Here is a 25,318-nt window from a genome sequence, read left to right as displayed (position 1 = left end):
CAATCACTTATTTACACTTTTATTTTTATTTTTTTTAGTTGAAAATAATTGCTGACAAAAATCCTTCATTATAGCACTGTTGCATTTCCACACGAGACCTTCTGTCCTTCCCTCACCTTAGAGGCCATCCCTCCTAAGGAATTCTGCAGAATTCCCCTGTGCTTTCTCTTTCTCTTCAAGGTCACGTCTCTTCTTGAGAGATTCTGTGATTCTTCACCATTCTCCCTAATGCCAGCATTCAGTAGTGTAGAGGGGAAGGTGGAGTGGAGTCTATCAGAAGCTTCATGCAGTTACAACCTGCATTATGTTTTAGCAGAATTACCACTGCTTGCCACAAATCGCCAGACCTTCTGCAGGTCCTGGGATGCAGGAAGCAGTGACTGATCCCATTCTCCATGTAGGATGGGGGAGATTTATTCACAGAAGTACCATTTACAATATGACTCCCATAGGGATGGTCCCTGCACTCCTCCAACCCACACCAAAAACATCAGCATAACTGATACACACATACCAGTTATTTAAATATTTACAGTTCACTGTATTATGTTTGTTCTTTTTTATTATTATTTTGAGATTACTATCAAAATGGTCTGTTCCCAGTGCAAGAAAGGGATGTAAAATCAGATGCTGTTAGAGACAATCTAACCTGGAACCGATTGCATGAGGATGTCAGCATCATTCACTCTACAGGACTATCAGCCAAAATCATTAGCAAAGAACACTTTTATACAAAACTGCAGGAAATGGATATACAACTGCAGGCATTACAGAACATAGCAGAAAATATGGAGAAGGATTTCAGCAATACTAAATTGGTATGTTCAGACTGCTCTGCATTTTTTTTCCTTCTTTCAATTAAAATTAGAATTTACATTTTGGGATGATAATTTTGTATACCTTAAGAAAGAGAGAATAATGGACTGTCCATTCACCCTTACTGCTGGATCTCTTTCACCTTGACATTTATTGAGTGTTTATTTTAATAAATAAAAATATTTTATCAAGGGTACCTTAGATGCCCATTTTAGCATTTTTATAAATCTAATTATATAAATAAAATAAATACCATTTGATTATATAGTGTATTTGGATTGCAGTGTATAAATCCTAGGAAATGCAGTTTCCTATATGCCATGACAAAACATTAGAACTGAGAAACCAGCAAGAGTTTTGCCTCTTTATGGTACCTCTAGTTTAATTTTCTTATGAATTTTCCATCTAAAATTTGTTGAAGTTTAATCATCTGTAAAACGTGGAAAATGTTGCTTTAGAACATCTGATGAATACTACAAAGTATTATTTATTATTTCAGTCAATTTAAAAGTATAACTGCAGTTTACTACAGAATGGAAGTAACTTTATTAACCTGAGCCAATGAATTCTGCTTTCAGCTGGCCAGATACCCAACTGGAGTTTAATCAGCATAGCTTTATTTCAGCAGAGCTATGCTGATTTACATCAACTGAGAATCTGGCCCAGCATGTAGTCTAGAATCAAGTGATGTTTCATAGCTATCTACTCTGTACATTATCATGCAAGCTGTTAGCACATCCAAAAAGATAATGAGACAGTAAAGCATAAACTAACTGGAGTAGGAGAATTCGAAAGCATTTAAAATATTTGAGGGACAGTGACAAATGATGGATCGAATTTTAGCTTTATCAGTTTTGGTTTGGTTTGCAGAGGTATATTTCACACCTTCTGGAAACTCATGCGTTGCTAGAATTTTGAAATATCTGACCTAGAACATTTACATGGAAAGTTAGTGAATAGCAAGTCAGGCTGTGAAATTGTAGTGCACCCTGCTACTTATTTTAAATTAACCTTATGAGAATAGTTCAGATGAGTAAAAATATGTATAAAAACAACCATGTTATAAGGGTGCACTCCTGAAAACATGAAGGCTTGCCTATGCAGAGTGTTAGGGTATGTCTACACTACGGGATTATTCCGATTTTACATAAACCGGTTTTGTAAAACAGATTGTATAAAGTAGAGTGCACGCGGCCACACTAAGCACATTAATTCGGCGGTGTGCATCCATGTACTGAGGCTAGCGTCGATTTCCGGAGCGTTGCACTGTGGGTAGCTATCCCATAGCTATCCCATAGTTCCCGCAGTCTCCCCCGCCCATTGGAATTCTGGGTTGAGATCCCAATGCATGATTGTGCAAAAACAGTGTCGCGGGTGATTCTTGGTAAATGTTGTCACTCATTCCTTCCTCCGTGAAAGCAACGGCAGACAATCATTTCGCGCCCTTTTTCCCTGGATTGCCCTGGCAGACGCCATAGCATGGCAACCATGGAGCCCGTTTTGCCTTTTGTCACTGTCACCGTATGTGTACTGGATGCCGCTGACAGAAGCGGTACTGCAGTGCTACACAGCAGCATTCATTTGCCATTGCAAGGTAGCAGAGACAGTTACCAGTTCTGTACCGTCTGCTGTGCCATTGTAAATTGGCGATGAGATGACGGTTATCAGTCGTTCTGTACCATCTGCTGCTGTCATTAGTGCTCCTGGCTGGCCTTAGCTGAGGTCGGCCGGGGCGCAAAGACAAAACTGGGAATGACTCCCCGAGTCAATCCCTCTGTTATGGTTTATCTAAAAATAGTCAGTCCTGCCTAGAATATGGGGCAAGTGTACTAGAGAACCAGTGTATCAGAAAACCAGAGAGCACAGCCGCTCCGTGTCAGATCCTGCAGAAATGATGAGCTGCATGCCAGTCACGAGGGGTGCCCCTGCAACAACCCCACCCGTTGATTCCCTTCTCCCTCAACCTTTCTGGGCTATCGTGGCAGTGTCCTCCATTTGTGTGATGAAGTAATAAAGAATGCAGGAATAAGAAACACTGACTTTTTAGTGAGATAAAATGAGGGGGAGGCAGCCTCCAGCTGCTATGATAGTCCAGGCAGTACAGAATCTTTTCTTTAGACATGAAAGGGGGAGCTGATGGAACTCAGCCCCCAGTTGCTATGATGAGGACGGTTACCAGCCGTTCTGTACCATCTACCGGGAATGACCAGGAGTCATTCCTATTTTTACCCAGGCGCCCCCGGCCGACCTCACCTGAGGCCAGCCAGGAGCACTCACGGGCTGATGATGACGATGGATAGCAATCATATTGTACCGTCTGCCACTGGGGAGGGGAGAGGAGAGGATGCTGCTATTCATTGCCGCAGCACTGCATCTACCAGCAGCATGCAGTAGTCATAGGATGACATACAAAAAAGTCAAGAAACTATTTTTTTCCCCTTTTCTTTCATGGGGGAGAGGGGGAGTAAATTGACGACACATACCCTGAAACACCTCGGACAATGTGTTTGACCCTACAGGCATTGGGCGCTCAGCCAAGAATGCAAATGCTTTTCAGAGACTGCAGGGACTGTGGGATAGCTGGAGTCCTCAGTACCCCTTCCCTTCCTCCATGAGCGTCCATTTGATGCTTTGGCTTTCCATTGTGCTTCTCACACAGCACTGTGCTGTGGCCTCTGTCTGTCATAGCCTAGAGATTTATTCAAATGCTTTTTCATTTCGTCTTCTGTAACGGAGCTGTGATAGAACAGATTTGTCTCCCCATACAGCGATCAGATCCAGTATCTCCCGTATGGCCCATGCTGGAGCTCTTTTTGGATTTGGGACAGCATCGCCACCCATGCTGATCAGAGCTTGACGTTGGGCAAACAGGAAATGCAATTCAAAAGTTCGCAGGACTTTTCCTATTTACCTGGCCAGTGCATCCGAGTTCGGATTGCTGTCCAGAGCAGTCACAATGGTGCACAGTGGGATACCGCCCGGAGGCCAATATCGTCGATTTGCGGCCACACTAACCCTAATCCGATATGGTAATACCGATTTCAGCACTACTCCTCTTGCTGGGGAGGAGTACAGAAACCGGTTTAAAGAGCCCTTTGTATCGATATAAAGGGCCTCGTTGTGTGGACGGGTGCAGCGTTAAATCGGGTTAATGCTGCTAAAATAAGTTTAACGCATAGTGTAAACCAGGCCTTAGTTGAGCAGTAAGCCAGGTTATGAGTCTCCTGCACACTAGCTTGCAGTGCATTAATTGGTTGGTTGGATTTGGCTATCGCACTGTAAAAATTCTGTAGTGTACTTTGATGTCCTGCTGTTTGAAATGGATGTATGTCTAAGTGCACTGCTGAACACCTGGTATATGGTAGCAGGGTGCACTGTAGTTCTTCAATTTTATTCTAGGTCTGCGCTTGTCCACGTGGACAGTTGTTAGAGATTTTTGTCTTAGCGGTATCTGCAGGGTCGGCTGTGGTGCCCCCTTGAGTGCTGCACTCATGCGCTGGTGTATCAGGCGCGTCTAACCCTACTTACTCTCAGTTCCTTCATACCGCCGGTGACAGTTGGTTGGAGCGCCTTGTCTTGCATCGCAAGAGCATTAGTGGTTCTTTCAACCCCTTGTTCTGTCTCCTTTGTAGTTAATTGTTAGGTACTTAGTTTGGCCATTAAGTTAAGTGTTAGGTAGTAGTTTTAGTAGTTAAAGTCGTGGCTGGGACTTTGCTGCGGAGTAGGGCATGCTCTGTTCCCCAGGCTTTAAGCCATGTTCATTGTGTACCCAGAGTTGCCCATTAATGATCCCCCACAATAGCTGTTTAAAGTGTATGGGGGAATCACACAGAAAAGGAGAGTGCAAAATCTACAAAATCTTTCGCCCTTGAACTCAAGTGGAGCAGGATATCCACTCCCAGGGGTAACAGGGAATCCTGTCCCCTTGTAGGGCCACCTGTGCCTGAGGTGCCCCTGCCGGCCAAGGAACAAGTAGGCCGGCCAGCACTGCAGATCCCAAGCCAGGCGGTGAACTTGGTTAAGGCCCAGACCTCTAAGGGGAAGCTAGTTATCAGACCTCCCTCTAAAGCAACGGAGCATCCCTGGACCGCAGATGTCAATCCCCATCATTGCAGCCTAGGAACCCATTGCCACAGCCTCAGTCTCTGGTTAGAAGAACCAGGTCTCTAACACCAAGGTCGCCACCTACAAGGCACAGAACACCCAAGTCACAATGGCAATCCCCTTACCCGCAATACTGCTGGGCCTCCCACCAGAGATTGCCATGGTGCAGATCCCCATTGCCTAGGCAGTCCACCGGCATTGATCCCTCATGGTGCGGGATCATTCCTGGTCATGGCACCAGTCTCCAACTCCCTGGTACTGCTTTTCAGGCAGGCACCGTTCCTTGCCCTTTCCTTACCAGTCGCCGATGAGGTCAGCCGATGGACTCAGTCATCTGTGGCTCTGCCCTGGTCGCCAGAAGGGCAGTGATCCGAGTTGGTGGGAGAGTTCAACCCCTCACCCCGAAGAGGCGAATTGTCAGCTGCCTGTGAGACAGGCACAGCTCCGGAAGTGGCAGCAGAAGAAGTGGCCCCCTCAATGGCAGTACTGGAGCCCATGAGGTGTACCCATCATGCCAGTCCCGCCGTTCCTCTCAGGCCGCATTGGACAAACTGCCTCTGGACCAGCTGGCACTGATAGACTCTGCACCATGCTCTGATGTCACAAAAGTGTCACAATGGGCTCCAATGCCCAAGGAGCCATCCCCGGGCAGGCAAAGAGAAGCTGTCCCGCCCCCTGTGGTACAGTCATCTTTGTTGTTTCTGGACGAGGCAGTAGCAAGTCCCACGCAAACAAGCAGCCCTCCCAATGACTTCAAAGAGTATGAGGCCCTGCTCAAAAGGGTGGCTGCTAACCTGAACTTGGAGGTCGAGGAGCTAGCAGAAGAGTCCAATGACCTCTTCAACATCATACCCTCTTCCACCGCAGCCCGGGTTGTGATGCCTGTTCTTCCAAGGGTCTTGAAAATTGCCTCTTCCATTCCGCCTACCTCCAAAAAAGTGGAAAAGAAATATTATATCCTGGCAAAGGGATTTGAATATCTGTACCTCCACCCTCCAGCAGGGTCCCTGGTAGTGTCTGTCGTCAACAAAAGGCACAGGCAGGGCCGGGCCAGTGGCACACTCAAAAATAAAGATGCCAAGAGATTGGACTTGTTTGGCAGGAAAATTTATTCAACAGTCAGCCTGCAATTTCGGATGTCTAACCATCAGGCCCTCCTAGGCAGGTACAACTTCAACTGGTGGGACTCCATCAGCAAGTTGAAGGAGGGCTTTCCACAGGACCAAGTCCAGGAGTTTGCCACCTTGGTGGAAGAGGGCAAAGCGGTGGCGAGAGGCACCCTCCAGATGGCCTGGGACCCTATGGTCTCAGAGGCCTGGGTGGTCACTTCTGTGGTGATCATGAGGTGCAGGTCCTGGTTACAGCCCTCCAGGCTATCCCAGGAGATGCAGGCTAGCCTTCAGGATTTCCTGTTTGAGGGAGCAGGGCTCTTCTCAAAGCTGACTAGGGTGACCAGATGGCCCAATTTTATAGGGACAGTCCTGATTTTGCGGTCTTTTTCTTATATAGGCTCCTATTACCCTGCACCCCCTTTCCTGATTTTTCACACTTGCTGTCTGGTCACCCTAGAGCTGACACGCACACAGCTCCACGACCTTAAAGTTCTTGTGCCGCCTTCTGGTCCTTGGGCCTGCACACCACTCTGGCCTCCACCTCCGTCAAGGTCATGGGGTGCTATGTTTTCTCAGAGCTGCAAAGCAACCTATTAAGTACCATGCCGGTGCTCAGCGCTGTGGTAGGGAGAGATTCCTCTCTCAGCAGCCGAGGGAGAGGTGCCCCTCCCCCAACCCCATCCTGTTCTGGATCTGCTGCAAAGGTGGGAAAGGTATCTCTCCCGTGGCCCTGGCCCGGACCCGCCATGCTGGGGTGGGGAGGCAGGCACCCCTGTCCCAATTCAGCCCTGGCCTGGATCTGCCATGGCTGTAGGAGAGGCACCCCTCCCCGCCAACCCAGGTGCTGCTGCATGGAGAGAGAGCTGGGGGGTTCTCTCTCCCTGTCACAGCCCCGGGCAGCCTACATCCCAAACCCCTAATCCCTGGCCCCACCCCCAAAGCCTGCACCGCTGGCTGGCGCCCTCACCCACCAGACACCCTAACCCTCTGCCCGAGCCCTGAGCCCCATCATACACTCCAAACTACCTCAGCCCCAGCCCTGACAAATGAATTTTGTTATGTGCACCAGTATGGAGATATGTCACACATCCCCTCCATATTGGTGCACAGAACAAAATTCATTCCACACATGGGTGGGAAAAATTAGAGGGAACACTGGTGGAGTGTCTCCTGATCCAGCTCTTACAGAAAGGAGAAAGACAAAGCAGTTTTAGCGAAGGCACCCTTTGTCTTCCCGTTCCTCTGCCCAGCTTGGCCCCTCCAGAGACCAGGGCAGCCAGAAATGGGCATTTTGAGTATGTGCCGGAGGGCGGTCCCCAGCTACTGCCCAGGATCTACCCCTCTGCTTTTTCCTCGACTGTCTACACTCCTTCTAGGCAGCCTGGCCACGGCTGACCTTGGACCATTGGGTGCTCGACACAATTTCTTTGAGTTATACCCTGCAATTCATGTCTGACCCTCCCTCCCATCCCCCTTTCTCGTCCCTCTTCAGGGACTCCTCTCATGAGCAGCTACTCATGCAAGAGGTCGAGAGCCTCCTGCTCCTGGGGGTGGTGGTGGAGATGTCTCCAAACATGAGAGGGAAAGAGTTCTACTCCCGTTATTTCCTAATCCCAAAAGCAAACAGAGACCTCGGATCTATTCTAGACCTGCAACACCTCAACAAGTCTCTCAAAAAATTAAAGTTCTGCATGGTCTCCCTAGCCTCCATTATCCCCTCCCTGGATCTGGGAGATTGGAGTGCCTCCTTTGACTTAAAGGATGCATATTTCTGTTTTCCCAGAGCACAGACGTTTCCTCTGGTTTTTGTTGGGCCACTGCCATTTTCAATTCATGGCAATGTTCTTTGGCCTGTTGTCGGCATCAAGAATGTTTACAAAGTGTATAGTGCCAGTGGCCGCTTACCTGAGGCAAAAAGGCATATAGATTTGCCTGTACCTCGATGACTGGTTAATAAAAGGCCAATCCCGGGATCAGGTACGTCATCATCTCGACCTGGTTTGCTCCACCTGTTGCGACCCGGGGCTGTTAATAAATAAGACAAAGTCAACCTTAATCCTGACGCAGCGCATAGAGTAAATTGGAGCAATCCTTGACTCTACCTGGGCCAGGGTTTTCCTCCTCTAAACCCAATTCTAGGCCATGGTGGACCTGATCTTGTGTACACAAGCTCACCCTCTCACCACTGCTCATACATGCCTGCGGCTGTTGGGCCATATGGCAGCCATAACTTACATGGTTCAGCATGTCTGACTCCACCTCAGGCCTCTCCAGGCGTGGCCGGCGTCAGTCTACATCCCCAACAGACACAGCATGGACTGTGTAGTCAAGGTCCTGGACAACGTTCTGTTGTCACTTGCATGGTGGCAAAACCCTGCATCGCTGCTGGAAGGAGCCCCGTTGATTACCCTCATCTCGGATGTTTCAGACCTGGGGTGGGGAACCCACCTAGGTAGTCTCAGCACGCAAAGTCATTGATGTGTAGTGAACAACTGAGGTGGGACCAATGTCAGGAAGGTCCGCTTCACCTGCCACACCTTCCTACCTCACCTAAAGAGCAGGATGGTCCAAGTCCTGATGGACAGTATAGTGGCTATGTTCTGTATCAACAAGCAAGGTGCAGGGGGTTGGGTGGCAGGAGGGAGTACAGGGTGCTGGCTCTGGGAGGGGGGTCAGGGCTGGAGCACGGGGTGGTGGCTCCAGGATTGGGCTCAGGGCTGGTTTGGGGTGATGGCTCTGGGAGGGATCTCGGGGTTTGGGGTGTAGGAGGGGGATCGGGGTGCAGGAGGGGTCTTGGGTTGCTGGTTCTGGGAAGGGGCTCAGGGCTTGGGGTTGGAGTGCGGCCTCCCGCTGGGCACCACTTACCTCCAGCAGCTCCTGGTCAGCAGTGCAGCGTGGCTGCCACTAAGGCAGGCTCCCTGCCTAAGCTGGCCCCACACTGCTCCTAGAAGGGACCAACATGTCCCTATGGCCCCTGGGGGCAGGTGGGTGGCACGTGACTCTGGGCACTGTCCCTCTCTGCAAGCTCCTCCCACGCAGTTCCCATTGGCCATAGCTCCTTGTTCCCAGCCTATGGGATCTGCAGGGGCAGAGCTTGCAGGCTGAAGCAGCGCGCGGAGGGCGATCCCTGTTCCTTGGCCCGGGGCTGCGCTGGCTGCTTTCGGGAGTTGCATGGGGCCAGAGCAGGCAGGGAGCCTGTCTTAGCGGGAGCCCTGCTGTGCTGCCAGAGATTGCAATTGACTGGTTGGTAACCACTGCTCTAGACTGTGAACTCTGAACCGCAGAGGATACTGCTCATGAATCATCTAGAATGGAATCAACATGAGCAAGCACTCAAAGAGGAAAAAACGGCTACCTACCTTCTGTAACTATTATTCTTCAAGATGTGTTGCTCAGGTCCATTCCATTACCCGCCCTTCTGCCCCTCTGTCAGAATTGCCAGCGAGAAGGAACTAAGAGAGGGTAGGATTAGTGGCACCTGATATACCAATGCGTGAGTGCGGCACTCAAGGGGTGCCATGGATACCTCTAAGAGAAAAGTCCCCAACGAGTGTGCAAGTGGGCATGCACGCACCCAGAATGGAATGGCTATGAACAACACACTTCAAAGAACAACAGTTACAGAAGGCAGGTAACCATTTTTTTCACACTCTGACTTGCTACGCACTAACTCTCCATGTAGACAAGCCCTTAGCATATGAGCTTAATGGGACTACTCATGTGAATAGTATTGTAAACATTAGCAGGGTAAGGTCTTTAAAGATTTAGTTGTTACGTGAACTGATTAAACAAGACTCAATTAAGGCTCTTTGCCTCCTCTCACAGCCAAATTATTTATTTCGTTGAAAATGTTTTGAATAACATTTATTAAAATGTTAAATAAATATTTCGGTTTAAAACAATCCTTTCATGAATGTGATATATAATTGTTTCATTTAAACAAAACATTAATCAAAAATACTTCTATCAAATATGTGGGTTCTTTTCTTAGATAGTAAAAACAATAGAAGATTTAGGAATGGCTGCCAGTCCAAACTTGGGTGCAGATTCCTTGTTCTCTGAAGGTGCGGGTGTTATTGATGAAGGTATGTGTCCTGCGAAATGAGGAGTGGTGGGCCCTGTGGTGAATCATGGAATTTTGCAAATTTATTACCACTTAAAATAATGTTACCTCAATTATAAAATTGGGAAAAGATCAGATTACCGATCAAGACGACGTAAAATGAAAGTTAGAAAATTAGAGTACTGATATAAGGGGAATTTACTCAACCACATTGGACTAGAAATTATTTATATACTTTTAATTGTTTCCATGACTAAGATGCAGGACCTAATCTTGGGTTTTAGAGGAACTGGTTCTTATTGCAGTTGTTTTGTAAAATCAACTGCAGGGCTTGCATTGGCTTCCACACTAATTTTGTAAGACATCATAATTTGGCCTCTGAATGTTTTCCCTATGTTGTAATAAAATTTCATTATTCAGGCCGTTTTGGTGGCTAAAAGAATATATTACCACCCTTTGGCCTGACTTTTTAAAAGGTCACATCAGTTAAATTGGTTTCTTAGTGGTGAGGTATTGATTATATAATTGATTATTTTTGTCTAGAAAATGGATTGAAAATACTTATATGGGTAGCTCTGCTGCACTGTACTGATTAACTGAGGCCAAGAGGGAACATATTGTGATTTCATATCAAATATATGGCCAGATCATGGCTACATTCTGTATTGATACACAAAATTGATCCATGACCCAGTGCAGAGATGAGCCACAATTTAGTCCTCCACATGGGCAGGCTACCATGTTCTCGGCAGCTCCAGGAGCCACAGTGACTCCTAGAGCTCAGACTGGGGCAGTATGGCTCCATACTTCAACTGGTTAACTTTCAGCAGCACAGTGATCTGAATACATTGGGTTTGAGGGGGTTTTTTTGTTAGAAGGGTATATTAATCAATCCATAACACAAATTCATAAATATATTAGTTCACTGCATTTTCTGGTTTTTGTCTGGATTTTTTACTATGTTTTACTTACTGTGTCTATTAATTCTTCTATTGCATCAGCGCGTTATGTGAGCTCTGTGGACTTTGAAGATCTTATGGATGAAGAAGAGGAGGGTTCAAGACCTGAATATTCTGTAACCCGTTATACAGCCTTGCAAGCTCGCTCTCTTTCTCCTGCAACTTCATCTGCTAACCTTCTGAGTCATATAAAGTCATCATCCGGTATCATTTTTAATTTACCCTTTTCCCCCTTCGCTTGTTAAAAAGCAAGTAGACACATTTCTTTGTGTTGCTACAATCTTTCTCATTATCTGGCTATGCTGGAAGGAGGAGAGGAGGAGACACTGGGTGTGGTTTAACTAGGCTGCAAATGTATTACTAAATGTCTGGGAGTACCCAGCAGATAAAATTGTACAATGCAGGTAATTCCATAATCATTTACATATACTCAGGGAGACTGTCGGGACCTCCTCCACTCCCCTTGAATGAGGGTTAATGGAGCTAAATGGGGGAGGGTTGAGCACCTGCCACACCCAGTCATAGGAGTCCCGACCTCACAGCAACCTGCCCTCTCACAGTTTCCCTTCTTTCAATGAATACTTCCTTTAAGTCTTTTTTCCCAGTCCATTTTATCTGATCACTGTATCCATTCCCTATGGAGTACCTACACTTACATAATGAGTTGTGACATCATAGCCCAATCCCCCCCTTTTGTTCTTCCCTCCTCCCCCAAAACTCCAGTCCACTGTGGGAAATGCAAAAAAAAAAAACTACCTTGCCTTTGCCAAACTGGCAGTGAGGGAAAACTCCTTCCCAGAACCCCAAAAGGAGAAACTAGCATAATGTCCAAAGTGGATCGTAATGAAAACCTGGTATTTCAACTACTTATATTGCTGAACAGGTGGGTGGTGCTCTGCCTGCCCAGGGAAAAAGAGGGCTTTCACAGCTCAGATACGAGCATAAACAGTTCGCCTCTCTTCCCATCACCTCAGGGAAGGGTAATAGGTCAGCATCCCCATGCTGACCTGGGATGGAACTTCCTCCATGTTGCAGGTAACTCTCTGGCTCTCTAACCTCCGTTAAAGGATCAACACAATCTCTCTGCCAAGCCCAACAAAGGTCCTCATGGCTTAGTGTGGTGAGATCATTAGCATTATATGAAGTATCATGGTGGCAATATGTTCGTAAAGATCAGTTTGCAACTTTTCTCAGTTGCTTGATTTATGCATTCAGAAGTGTAGAAGCACTGTTTTTGTAACCCATGCACATACATTTAATGTACAGATGTACATTAATGTTTGATGACAGTCCAGAGGGGTATTATATCCTGTGTTATGTCCAAAGACGCCTCCATTAGAATGTTGTTGAAGGAAAATAAATAATTTTGGGTCAGATTCTGAAGCCAGCATCCCTTCCTTTTTATCTGCCCAGTGACTTGAGATGAGAATTTAACTCCAGTCCACTACATGGCGGTGAAATGTGTTGCTGTATGTCACTAATACCAGTTCCCTTAGCTGTATCCTAGCCTGAATGTTCATTTTATTTCATCTAGCTTCATTTCAATGTGCAAATTAAATATTTGTACTGACTTTACAGTTCTCTTTTGCTGTATGTGCAATGACAATTCTCTTGCCTTTCTCTTCTTTCACATTCTTAGTTATTATATGTACTTTTGGTGAGTGACTATGAATCTAGCTCTCAAGCTGTAGCAGCCTCGCTAATGGGTTTAAAACAGTGCCCCCTATGGAGGGGTGTGATAGGGCCCTGGCCAGCCCCCATGGAGATTGGGGAGGGAGTGCCACCCAACACTGCTCCGCCCTCAGCTCTTTTCTGGGCCTGACTGCAGCTCTGCTTCCATCCATAGGCCCGGCCACAGCCGCAGCTTCGGCACCAGCTGTAGCTCTGCTTCTGGTCACTGCTCCACTCCCAGCTCCAACCCTAGCCACAGGTTGGACCCAGCTCTTGGCCCTAGCTCAGCTCCTGGCCCCAGTCCTGCCTCCCCTCCCAGCTCCACTCCTGGCCCCGGCTCCTCTCTCTGTTTTGGCTCCACTCCTGGCCCCAGCCCAGCTCTGCCCTCATTATCGCTCTCTCTCCCCAGGCCAGCTCCACATCGAGCCCCAGCTTCTCCCTCCCCAGTTCTGCCCCAAGCTCCTCTGCTGAGCCAATTGTTCAGTAATAGAGGGAGTCACGGACAGATTCCAATACTGATAAAGCAGGGCACAACAGGAAAAGTGTTGGCACCACTGTTTTCAAATCTCAGCTCCCAAGTGAAATCTGCTTATAAGCAGTGAACATCAAACGATATAAAAAGCCAGACTGATTATATAATTGTTACTAAATTGTATTTAAAAGTAGAGCTGTAACTACAAAGCTAAGGGCCAAGATTGATCTTTGTTACACTGAATATCTTTGACCACTAAGTAGGAATAGTGATGCTAGATGATTAGGGCCCTACCAAATTCATGGTCATCAGATTTTTAAAATTGTAAATGTCATGATTTCAGCTATTTCAATCTGAAATGTCATTGTGTTGTAATTGTAGGGGTCTTGATCCAAAAGCAGTTGTGCAGGGGCCACAAGGTTATTGTAAAGGGGTTGCGGTACTGCTATCCTTACTTCTGTACTGCTACTGGTAGGGGCGCTGCCTTCAGAGCTCGGCAGCTGGAGAGCAGAGGCTGCCGGCCGGGAGCTGAGCTCTGAAGGCAAAGCAGCTGCCAGCAACAGTGCAGAAGTAAGGATGGCATGGTATGGTATTGCCACCCTTATGTCTGCACTGCTGCCTGCAGAACTGGGCCCTCAGGCAGCAGCTGCTGCTCTCTGGCTGCCCAGCTCTGAAAGCAGCAGCGCAGAAGTAAAAGTGGGATGGTATGGTATTGCCATGCTTACTTCTGCATTGTTGCTGGTGGGGTGCTGGCTTCAGAGCTGGGCGGCTGGCCAACAGCCACAGCTCTCCAGCTGTTCAGCTCTGAAGGCAGCGCAGAAGTAAGGGTGGCAATACTCCCCTGCAACCCCCCTTGTGACCCCCCCAATAACCTTGTGACCCCCCCGTAACTCCCTTTTGGGTCAGGACCCCCAATGTGATAAACGCTGGTCTCCCTCATGAAATCTGTATAACATAGGGTAAAAGCACAGAAAAGACCAAATTTCATGGGGCAAGACCAGATTTCACAGGCCATGACGCATTTTTTCACGGCTGTGAATTTGGTCGGGCCCTATAGATAATGTATTCCCAAATCCTGTCATGAGCACAGGGTAGTTAAGACTACACAATAGTACATATATTCATTATAATATAAACATATCCAGTTTGAAAAAGTCTATATTTCACCTAACAAATCTGTATGTCTTGTTCTATTTGCATAGAAATTAGATGTTAATACTTGTGTTTACGTTTTAATTGATTAAAGATATTTCCATTTCAGACATTCATATAAATGAAGATTTAGGTGATAGGTAAGTATTTTGAAATAATTGCAGATTTTATTAAACTACATTGCCAACTTTGTATTTCTAAAAAGCCTACTGAAAAATGGAGCATCAAACTGGAAATCTTATCTATATAGAAATCTAGGCATATGTGTAATGCTTTTCTAGTTAGGCAGTTTTATATACGTAACCTAGATCAGAATAACCTTAACATGCACTAATACGATACGAATAAACATGATTTATATAAGACACCATGCAGTCCGCCAAAAATTATGTTTCTTTTGTACATTTTGAGCATTTAAGAAAGACATTACTAGTGTTTATGCATGTTTTTTTTTATATTATTTTTATGGGGTAATTTTTGCTTTTGGACAAGCACACAGCTTCCATTGAAATAATCATATTAAAAGCAGAATTAACACAATGAAATCATTACAAAGGTATTGAATAAAAATGCAACCCAGCAGGCTGTAGTTCTGTATTGAAGAGGTATTTAACCATTGAATGAAAATGGATTGATATGTGTCACACCTAGAATATTGTTCTGTGCAACTCTAACAATACACATGTAGAAATATGGGCAACTGGGTAGACAAGAGTGTGGGTAACTAGTTCTTGAATAAGGAGAATATTCTTGTCCACCTGAGCACAAAAGTGAAGATTTTAAGATATTTTAATTTTAGTTTTTCTTGGAAATGTATTCCTGTTTTAGTAACAACATTGTTTTTTCCTTAATTTGAGTTTCATAGACAATCCCCTGCAAATTACTGGACTGAGTGGTATTACTGATGTTATTCATGATCTTGTAACAGAGGGTGGCATTTCCACTTCAGAACTGGGCATTACAAAAACACAGGCTAGAAATATCTCCAGGTAATAATATAGCGGTCGTCTTCACTTCTGCTTTGTACTGAGTAAATTAAATTGTTTAAATTCACTAGTGTTTAAAACTCTAATAAAACAAGCAGCTTGTTGGTTAAAACTAGCATGATTAAATAAATGCGTTATAAAATGTCATTGTTTGTAGGGTTAAATTTAAGAGACATCTCCACACATGCTTAACTTTAAGCATGAGTGCACTTCCATTGACTCAGTTGCCCTAGTATTCAAACAGTGAATACAATCTACTTAGCTTCCATGAAATATGTATTTAACAGGGGAGATATACATTTCCCTAAGGAACAAATTATTTTGGTGAAAAAAATTGTAAGTGTCCACTAACTCTTCACGAGATTTTCAGGCCAGAAGGGACCATTTTATATAATAATATAATAAATGACTATTCCAGTTGATCATTATTTAGCCTTTTTGTGTCTGAATTTTAGTATATCACTATATATCTGTGTTTTCATGTGACCCTCATAACTATAGTTTAAAAGATACATACTGAATTGTTTCACGCTCATACCTGTCCTCAGAATCCATGATACTGCAGCTGGACAGTCTCCAAAAACAGAAAGAGAGAGAAAAGAGATACAAGCATGGATGAAAAGAAAAAGAAAGGAAAGACTGGCAGAATATCTTAAAAAACTGGATGAACAAAGAGAGAGAGAATATAATCCATTTAATTTGAGAAATAATACGGTAAGATTACTGGGTGTCTGGAATAGTCACTGTTGCTTTAATATAAGTTAGTGTGGCAAAAAAATATGAATTTCTTTTCATGGATTGGTATAAACTAAGGCTGAGTTGGGTAATGTAAGTCTGGAGTGATGGTTGTTAATCAGCAATTATTTGGAAAACTCATTGGATAACTGTGTGTTTACAAAATTTCCTACATTTAGGTTTTTGAACTGTTGAATTTTGAGAAAGATGATGATGATTTGAGAAACGAATACCACCCTAGTTGTGTCAAGGGTGGTAGGTAGGTAGCTGAAACTAGTAAACAATAGGATGTTTCTAACTGTTCCTCTCACTCTTCCTTGTTGTTAGTGACTAAGGTCAGAGGCAAATGGGTTATTCTCACGATATGTCACCCCCTGACTACAATGGAAGAGTGTCTGATATCTTTAGATGACAAGTTTTTCTTCTTTCATTAGGAGATACCTGTCTTTCAAGAGCAGTAAACGTTTGTTGTTAAGAAGGCCTGAACCTTTATTAATTCTGCCGTCAAAGGGAAACAGGACTGATTTAAAAATCTGAGCTCTAATGTATGAGGCCAGTCAGATGTTGACATGCTTTAAATGGTGGTAATATGGCAATATTGGAAACTGTCCCTGACAGTGATGCATTCAGTTTTACACAGAGGTTCAGGAGAAACTGGATGACTGGCATGTGTTAGAAGGATCCTTTCCCATTAAAAGATGAAGGGGTGTGTCACATAGACTCAGACAACTCACTGTTCAGTTTGAAATCATAAGTGCTTAGTACATTCAGAATCCAGGTTCTTGGCTTCCCTACTGGCAGAAACCAAAAGATTTCAAGTCCCCAACCACAAGCAGTATAAAATCTACAAGATTTATTTCGGAACGAATAGCTAGCCTCAAAGATCATTTCTATCAAAAGGAAACGAGGCCTGTATCTCTTATGGCCTCCGGTTACAAGGGCCGGTTACAGGAGAGGCCTGGTTACAAGAGAAGGGTTAGATACAAGAGTATTAGGCATTATTCAGAGGGGCTTCAACATTCACTTTAGAGAAATTACTCCAGAAACCACTAGTAGCCAGAGACGACAGAAGAGGGAGATTCCTTCAACTCAGCTGGCTGGGGATCTAAGAATTAGGGCCAGGGCTTTTCTCTGGATCACCAGTCTCCATTTCACTGGCTTTTACAAGCCCCACCACTGTCTGCCTGTAGGGCAGAGGGAGAATTTTGGCATTACAGCCACTACTAAGATGCTTTCATATGAATTTGTTTACTGCTGGAAAACTGTAACAGGATTCCCAGGGTACAGCCTGAAACTGCGGGGACTGCTGTGCCCCCTTAACTTTCCAGCCTGGGTTGTCTTTCACGATGCTTTGCTAGTGACAAGCAGCAAACCTTTCCATGGGCCAGTTCATTGCATGCAAGGACACGCCCAGCAAAATTACATGAATGCTCTCTGAGCCACTTAGGAACCATACACTGGGAAACACCAGCAAATCCCCCTAGCACCCTAGAAATGTACCGTCTTACACTGCTCAAGACCTTCTCTTGAACAATGCAAGCCCATATTAATTAGTTTGCCACTTCATCAAAGGATAGTGGACATGCACCAGCCCTTGTAATCTGAGCAGATTCCCCAAGCACTTTGGACAAACTCACTGTTAAGGATAAAACATTAAAGTTTATTAACTACAGAAAGATAAAATGTAAGTGCTAGGCATAAAGGTCAGAGATAGTTACCTAAGAAAATAAAAAGTAAATGCATCCTGTTATCGAAGTAATGGGTCTGCCTAGCTGAGAGCCAATAACAGCCTGAGGGATAAGGAAAAGATGCTTTATTTTGCAGAAGAAAGAGAGCCTTGCACCTTGGTACAAAGACTTTGCCTTATACAAATTTTACAAACCTTTTATACACATTTAGACAAAGACCTTTGCATGTTAACACTTGATTGGTAGGTGTTGAACTTTGGGCTTTTGTTATTTGTTTAGTAAAAACTGGTTTGAAGCAAGTTTTCTCTGCTTTGAGGCAGAAGAGAAAAAACAGTTTAAAAGTTCAGGGTAGTGTGTATGTGAGGCTTTTGCTTCCGCCTACTGGCTGCTTGTAAGCTATTAAGGGGGGCTACCTTAACTTTTACAGTCCCCCCTTAGGGCCTGACAGGCCCAGATTGTCAGGCCCTGTCATAACCTAGTCCCAGATTTGGACCTTAGCGTCCAAAATATGGGGGTTAGCATGAAAACCTCCAAGCTTAGTTACCAGCTTGGACCTGGTAAAGCTGCCACCACCCAAAAAATTAGAGTGTTTTGGGGCATTCTGGTCCCCCAAAAAACCTTCCCTGGGGACCCCAAGACCCAAATCCCTTGAGTCTCACAACAAAGGGAAATAAACCTTTTCCCTTCCCCCCTCCAAGTGTTCCTGGAGAGATACACAGAAGCAAACTCCGTGAATCTAAACAGAGGGATTCCACCCTCTCTATTTCCAGACCTGGAAACAGAAGTACTTCCCTCTTCACCCAGAGGGTATGCAAAGTCAGGCTAGTAAATCTAACACACACAGATTTCCCCCTGACTTCTTCCTTTATGATTAAACTGAAGAGACAGGTACTGGGTTTTTTTACGGATAGCAGAGCTTTTGGTTATAGTATTACATAGATATTTTGCACATTGCATTATTACCCAAACAATACATAGGAAGAACAGGAAGAAAATAATTTATTTAACGATTATACGGAAAAGACCAGTAAACCATGACCCAAGGTCTGGGAGAAGGTTTTTAAATTTAAAGGTGTGATTAAGAGACACAGCATGGAAAACAACAGCAGCATTTTTAATAGCCTGTAATTTTTTTTAATTAAGCCAGAGTGATTAACATAAAAACAGCATTTTTTTTTATGCGAGCACAAGCCCCCCCCAATTTAGCATTTATGGCATTTAATATACATTTATTTTGCATAGCCATTTTTATTACTTTATTAATTTTTTGTTGCAATATTTGAAAAGCATTTATTGATGCATTTGCTGTTTTTTTAAGCTTTGCAGAAATGTTTACAATTGCTTTTTTCAGTTTAGCTACCTTTTATTCCAGGAATGAGCACACGAACAAAGGAATGGAATTCTGTTTGCCTGACAACTTAGGGATTTTCGGCGTGCTTGGTTTTAGTTTTTATGGAGGGGGTAAAAAGCTTGTGAGAATAGCTTTCCAGGTTGAGGATTTGACTAGAATTTAACATGTTGTTAATTTGGACATTAGGCAACACCCGGGCCACACCATACCGACCCTGCCAGCCGGGAGGGAGAGCCTTGTAGGCGCTATGGCTACAGATAAAATACAAGCCGAGGGGGTTTAAATAGAGGGTAAGGGTATTACCTGTGACTTGGTGGCGCTGGGTTACTGACATATTCCACTGCTTGGGGGTACCTATTATGCTGTCCTGGCACATTTAATGGGAGATATTTAAGCATTCCAGGGCATGGGTAGCATTTAGGATACCCCGACAATACATAACAGCAAACAAATTAGCTGTAAAACTTGCAAGCGATCCCATGGGCTGTGGGTATTTAGACATTTTTTTAAGGGATGGGTGAGGCAACATAATGCCAGAGTAAATATTTATATAAAACGTATGTGTGCTATTTATGGGGCTCAGCGGGAGGAATGAGGGGAACCATTTTTTTTGATAAAGAATGCCTGTTGATTTTACAGTAAAAGCCCCATGGAGGAGGCAAGGGGACATTTGGGCATTTTTAAAAACATTTAAAGGGGAAAAGGTTTCAATTTCGACATTAAACTGAAGGGTTTGGTTACAGGCTTTAAGGGGAAGGTAGCCTACCTTTTTTAAAAATTTTTATAGTATTTTTTAAACAAAGGGGCAGGTTATATTTAATTTCAAGGATATTAAAAAGAGGGACCCTTTTAGCCGCCCAGTAATAATGCCAAACTTTAGACACTTTTCCGTATTTATTATACTGGTATTCCCCTACCCATGCCTATTTAGTTTTTTGTACTGCCTGCAAGGAGAGTACTTCGACGAGATTTGCAGGAACAGCCCACAACTGTATTTTTTTTTAAAACGAGTTTGGTGGCACAGCCAGCAATTAGACAGGTGTCCCAATGTGGCCAGTTGCTATAAGGACTCAACCGTTGGGTGGGGATTGGCATGTATAAAGGGCAAACTAAAAGCAAGTAGCCATTGTATTACCACCCAGAAATTTATAGTTATTAAAGTTTTAGGACTTATTTTGTTGGAACAGGATCTTTAGTTCCTTGAGAGGCTCAGCCTTTTAGGTATTGTCTGCTTCAGGGTCTTCCAGGTTGCGGTGGGAAGAGCTGGCGGGGCTTCCTTGAGGTCTGGAGTTGTTTGCTTTTGGCCCCGGCCTAGGGGCTAGCTTGACTCGGATGTGATGAATTTAAGTGTTTTGCTTTTGCACTCGAACTGCAGTGTGAGAAGTAAGGAGGACTTGGAAAGGGCCTGCCCACCAGGGTTGGAGAGGCTTGTGTTTTTACTTTTTTACATAGATCCAGTTTTCTGGAGCGATCCGGTGAGCTGGGACATTAGCGGGTAGGGACTGAAATTGTGCTGCGTACCTGTGGAGAGAGGTGTGAGAGTAGTTTGGAGGGAAACAGCATATTTGGTTAGTTTTTTGTTATCCCAAGTGGCTAAATTAGTTATAGGTTCTGGATTAGCAAATCCGGTGTATGGCCTGCTGAATAAAAGTTTAAAGGGTGAGAGACGGAGCCAACCTCTGGGGGCAGTTTGAACTGCCAGAAGGGCCAGAGGCAGGGCTTGAAGCCATTTTAACCCAGTCAGAGCGCACAGTTTAGAGAGTTTAAGTTTTAAAGTTTGATTTATTTTTTTTTACTTGTCCCGAAGATGGTGGTTTTTAAGTTACATGCCAGGATGGAGGAGAAAATAGTTGGGGACTTAACATATTCCTGGGGTAGCCGAGTCCAGGTTAGTTGTTTTGCTATCCCGGTCTTTGGGTTTGTTTATGTAAATGCAAAGATATTTTAGCTGTTTTGATTTAGAGGAATACTGAAAAAGGCATTACACAGATTTATTACTGAATAACAAGCAGTACCTAGGTACCACATTGTGTTTAGCCTGAACAACTTTATTTGCTGCACGCAAATCCTGGACAAATTGGTATACCAGTTTTTCCTCTGGATTTAGGTTAGGTTTTTTAACAGGCAGGATGGAGGGACTTAGTGCAAATCAACACTTCCAACCATAGGAATGTGTTGATAAGATTCTGGAGGCCCAGCAGAGCTTTTTGGGGGATGGGATATTGCCGGATTTGAGGAATGTTAATATCTGGCTTCAGGGTTATTTGTACAGGCTCTGTCTGGAGAGTGCTTAAGTCTGCTTTTGAAGTGCCCCACAGGGAGACGTGTACCTTTTGTCTGAGTTGTTCAGGCAGGTTTATTGGACTTGCAGGCAGAATTGGGTTTTTGGTAGCCTGGGTTAATGCGGCACATAGCTGAGGGAGTTAATTTTGAGGCAATTGAAGAATAATTTTATTATTTGAAAAGAAAATCTGAGCACGTAATTTATATAGCAGGTTTTTGCCTAAGAGATTAACTGGGGAAGCAGGAGCTAGCAAAAATGCATGGGAGGCTGAAACACCAGAGATTTTTACAGCAGCCTTCTGCAATACAGGACACTTAAATGGCTTTTTGCCTATACCAATTATTGGAATGCTTTTATTTGTAAAGGTGTTTTTTTTTGGCTTGGCAGTAATAGTGGAGAGGGCAGCCCCAAAGTCCAGAAGACAAGTGGGTTTTTTTAAAGTTGAATGGACCTGGGAGTCTGTGGAGGAACAAACATAAGTGGTAAAGTTATTTGAATAGGTAACATGTGGACCCCTGGGTCGCCGTTATTTTTTACTATTGACAGCGTCTTTTTTTTCTACAGCCATTTGGTGTTGAGGTCGGGGCTGTCGTTTGGTACATTGGTTTGGGCACTTTTTTTTTCAGTGACCAAGCTGCTTACAATAATGACATTTTATTAGCGCGGCTTGGGGCCCCCCCGTGATTCGCTTTTGATTGCCACTTAGGAGGTTCCCGCCTTCCCCCCTTGTTTTTTACTTCCAGCGTTTACAAAGGGTGCTAGCATCCCTACCTGTTTGGTTTTTTGAACTTTATTTTTTGTGTTATACACACGGGTGGCCACGCTTACCAGTTTTTTTAGGGATTTTTTTTTTAGCGCCCTTGAGCTGTTGCAACCGCTTCTTAATGTCCGGGGCTGACTGAGAGATAAAAATAAGCCTGACCATGGACGGTGTGTCTGCAGCCTTGGGGTTTATGTTAGTATAAGTACAAAATGCTTTACAAAGTTTTCTATAAAAGTTGGAGGGGTGTTTTTTTGCATGGTATTATGAACCTTAGACCAATTTAGAGGAGGTTTTTTTGCTTGTTTTATACTTGTTAAAATATAGTTTAGGAATTTTTTTAAGTTTGCCTGGTGGGCTGAATTATTCAGGTTTTATTGAGTAGGGTTAGTGAGAGCTATAATATTACGCCCGTTACCGGCACTACCAATTCCCTGGTGAGCACTACCCACTACCCGTCGCTTTACTAGTTAGCTCACTGGCTTTCTTAATTTTTGTAGGCGGGACCTGTTCTGATACACCTGCAGTCCCGGGCTTTGTAGAGGAGGGTACTGGGCCTGCCACAGTGATGGCACCGCAGTTTAACTCTTTGCTGAAGACCAGGCTAGAATTGTCTTTTCAGGGCTTTTTGGAAACCATTACACAGAGTTAAACACATGACTATTAAATGCAAAAACCTAAATGTAAATATTAGTAACAGATTCCAGTCAGCTTCAAAGAGAGACTACAACACAATTGCTTAGTAAAAAAAATGGTTACTAACCTTCCATAACTGTTGTTCTTTGAGAGGTGTTGCTCATGTCCATTCCATGTCAGGTGTGTGCGCGCCGTATGTATAATTGACAGAGATTTTCCCCTCAATGGTATCCATAGGGCCGGTTCTAGTGCCCTCTGGAGGCCTGTGCTCATGCGTCATCATGCTGCTGGCCCCGTACCCTTCCAGTTCCTTCTTGTCATCAACTCCGACAGTGGAGTAGGATGGCAGGTCATGGAATGGACATAAGCAACACATATCGAAGACTTAGGGAAGGTTAGTAACTGTTTTTTCTTCTTCGAGTGCTTGCTCATGTCCATTACTTGTCTGGTGACTCACAAGCAGTGCTTTTGGAGGTGGGCCAGGAGTTCACAGATGTGCCATTTGCAACACAGCTCTTCCAAAACTGGCATCGTCCCAAGCCCATTGGGTAATTGCACAGTGGGCCAGGAAGATATGAATTGATGACCACATTGCAGTCCTGAGTCAGTACCTGAGCAGGGAATGCTGCTGAGAGTGCTTGTGCTCTTGTAGAATGGGCCTTTACTGCAGCTGGGAGGGTACCTTTGCTTGCTCATAGCAAGTCAGGATGCAGGCTGTGATCCAGGATGAGATTCTCTGGGGTGACATAAAGCGCCCTTTCATTCTATCTGCTATAGCCCGAAAAGCTGTGTTGACTTGCAGAATGGCTTAGTTCTGTCAATATAAAAGTCCAGGGCCCTTCTAACATCCAAAGAATGAAGACACTTTCTTCATCTGTACTGTGTTGCTTTGGGAAGAACACAGGCAGAAAGATGTCTTGGTTGATATGAAACTGCGACACCACCTTTGGCAGGAAGGATGGGGAGGAGAAGGATAAGGAGGACCTGAAGTCAAGGCTTGAAGTTCTGAAATCCTTCTGGCAGGAAGTAATTGCCACTAGGAAGGTGACCTTCTATGAGAGGGTCAGCAGGGAGCAAGACACCATGGACTCAGAAGGGAGGCCTGTGAGTCTGGATAAGACCAGGTTTAAGTTCCAAGGAAGAATTGGGTCGCGAACTTATGGGTAGAGCCTTTCCAACCTTTTGAAGAACTTATTTTGATACCCAGTCGGTGAAGACTGATCTGCCTTGGATCGGAGGCTGGAATGCTGAGATGGCTGCCAAGTGGACCTTGAGTGATGATGATGATAGATTTTGGTGCTTCAGACCAAGTAAATAGTGTAAGATTGACTGCAGAGAAGCTTGAGTCAGGCAAAGGCTCCGCTCGGCTGCCCAACAAGAGAAACGTTTCCACTTGGTCAGATAGGTAGCTCCGGTAGAGGGTTTCCTGCTACCTAGCAAGACCGGTTGGATTTGTTCCGAGTAGGCCCTCTTGTCCAGATGTAGCAATGCAGCACCCTTGCTGTCAGGTTCAGGGAGGTGAGGTTTGGATTAAGAAGCTGTCCGCAATCTTGTAGGATTAGGTCCAACCTGAGTGGACGCATCCACGGGGCTTCAACTGCAAGATCTAGAAGCATGCAGAACCAGTGTTGATGTGGCCACGCTGGAGCAATTACAACAACTCTCGCTTTGTCTCCTTTGATCTTCAGGAGAATCAGAGGGAAGGCGTATAGCAGGTGGTTGTTCCATGATAGCAGGAGGGCATCAGACAGGGAGTCCTTGCCTTCACCGAGCCTCAAACAAAACCAATGGCATTTTCTGCTCTCTGCAGTGGCAAACAGGTCCACCTGAGCAGTCACCCACCTGTGGAAGATAAGGCCAGGTGGAGAGATTACTCGTGGTTAGAGGAAAAGGACCTGCTGAGGCGATCTGCTAACCCATTCTAAGATGCGATGCTTCCAGGTGAATGGACTGCTTCATGCCAAACTCCCAGAGTCTGAGGCTTCCTGGAAAAAGATCCTGGAGTTAGTTCCTCCTTGCTCGTTGACATAAAAAACTGCCACTGTGTTATTCGTTGAGACCCGCACTGACTTGCAGAGTTGTGGAAGGAACACCTCACAGGCCAACGATATTGCCCTGAGTTCTTTTACATTTATATGCTTTGAAAGCTCTCCCTGTGACCAGAGACCTTTGATCTTGATGTTGCTAATGTGGGCACCATGCCTCTGATCCGATGGCAAAGTCTTCATGAGCTGTGGGATTACAAAGGGTACCCGGGTCAGCACTGAGTCTGAATCTTACCACCACATCAGGGATGCCAGAACTGGTGATGGAATGGTTAGAATCAAGTCTAAACAATGTCTTCTCAGGGAGTAGACTGACGTAAGCCACATTTGAAGTGACCTGAGGTGTAGTCAAGCGTACTGCACGACATGGGTACATGCCACCATGTGACCTAGAAGCACATGGGCGGTCGTCAGTGGGCTAGCTGAGACCTGGGTGATTAGGTCTGCCATAGCTGTGAACCTGGTCTCCAGAAGGAAGGTCCGG

General features: G+C 44.9%; 1 protein-coding gene across 5 annotated transcripts in view; it reads left to right on the top strand.

Moving 5' to 3' along the window:
- Window positions 1-25,318, top strand: part of CPLANE1 (ciliogenesis and planar polarity effector complex subunit 1) — a 181,764-nt gene that overhangs the window by 136,520 nt on the left and 19,926 nt on the right. For 3 of the 5 annotated variants that reach the window (XM_050943758.1, XM_050943760.1, XM_050943761.1), the window contains 7 exons: window positions 577-818; window positions 10,024-10,117; window positions 11,097-11,258; window positions 14,459-14,489; window positions 15,207-15,338; window positions 15,884-16,049; window positions 20,917-20,997. In XM_050943758.1, the coding sequence (XP_050799715.1) occupies window positions 577-818; window positions 10,024-10,117; window positions 11,097-11,258; window positions 14,459-14,489; window positions 15,207-15,338; window positions 15,884-16,049; window positions 20,917-20,997 (908 nt within the window). The remainder of the gene's footprint in view (window positions 1-576; window positions 819-10,023; window positions 10,118-11,096; window positions 11,259-14,458; window positions 14,490-15,206; window positions 15,339-15,883; window positions 16,050-20,916; window positions 20,998-25,318) is intronic. The other 2 variants (XM_050943762.1, XM_050943759.1) reach the window with 1 other exon arrangement.

The sequence above is a fragment of the Gopherus flavomarginatus genome, chromosome 3, assembly GCF_025201925.1.
Source record: "Gopherus flavomarginatus isolate rGopFla2 chromosome 3, rGopFla2.mat.asm, whole genome shotgun sequence".
Classification (NCBI taxonomy): Eukaryota; Metazoa; Chordata; order Testudines; family Testudinidae; genus Gopherus; species Gopherus flavomarginatus.
Note: the sequence above shows the minus strand (reverse complement) of the source record. Positions and strands in the feature narration are given on the sequence as shown.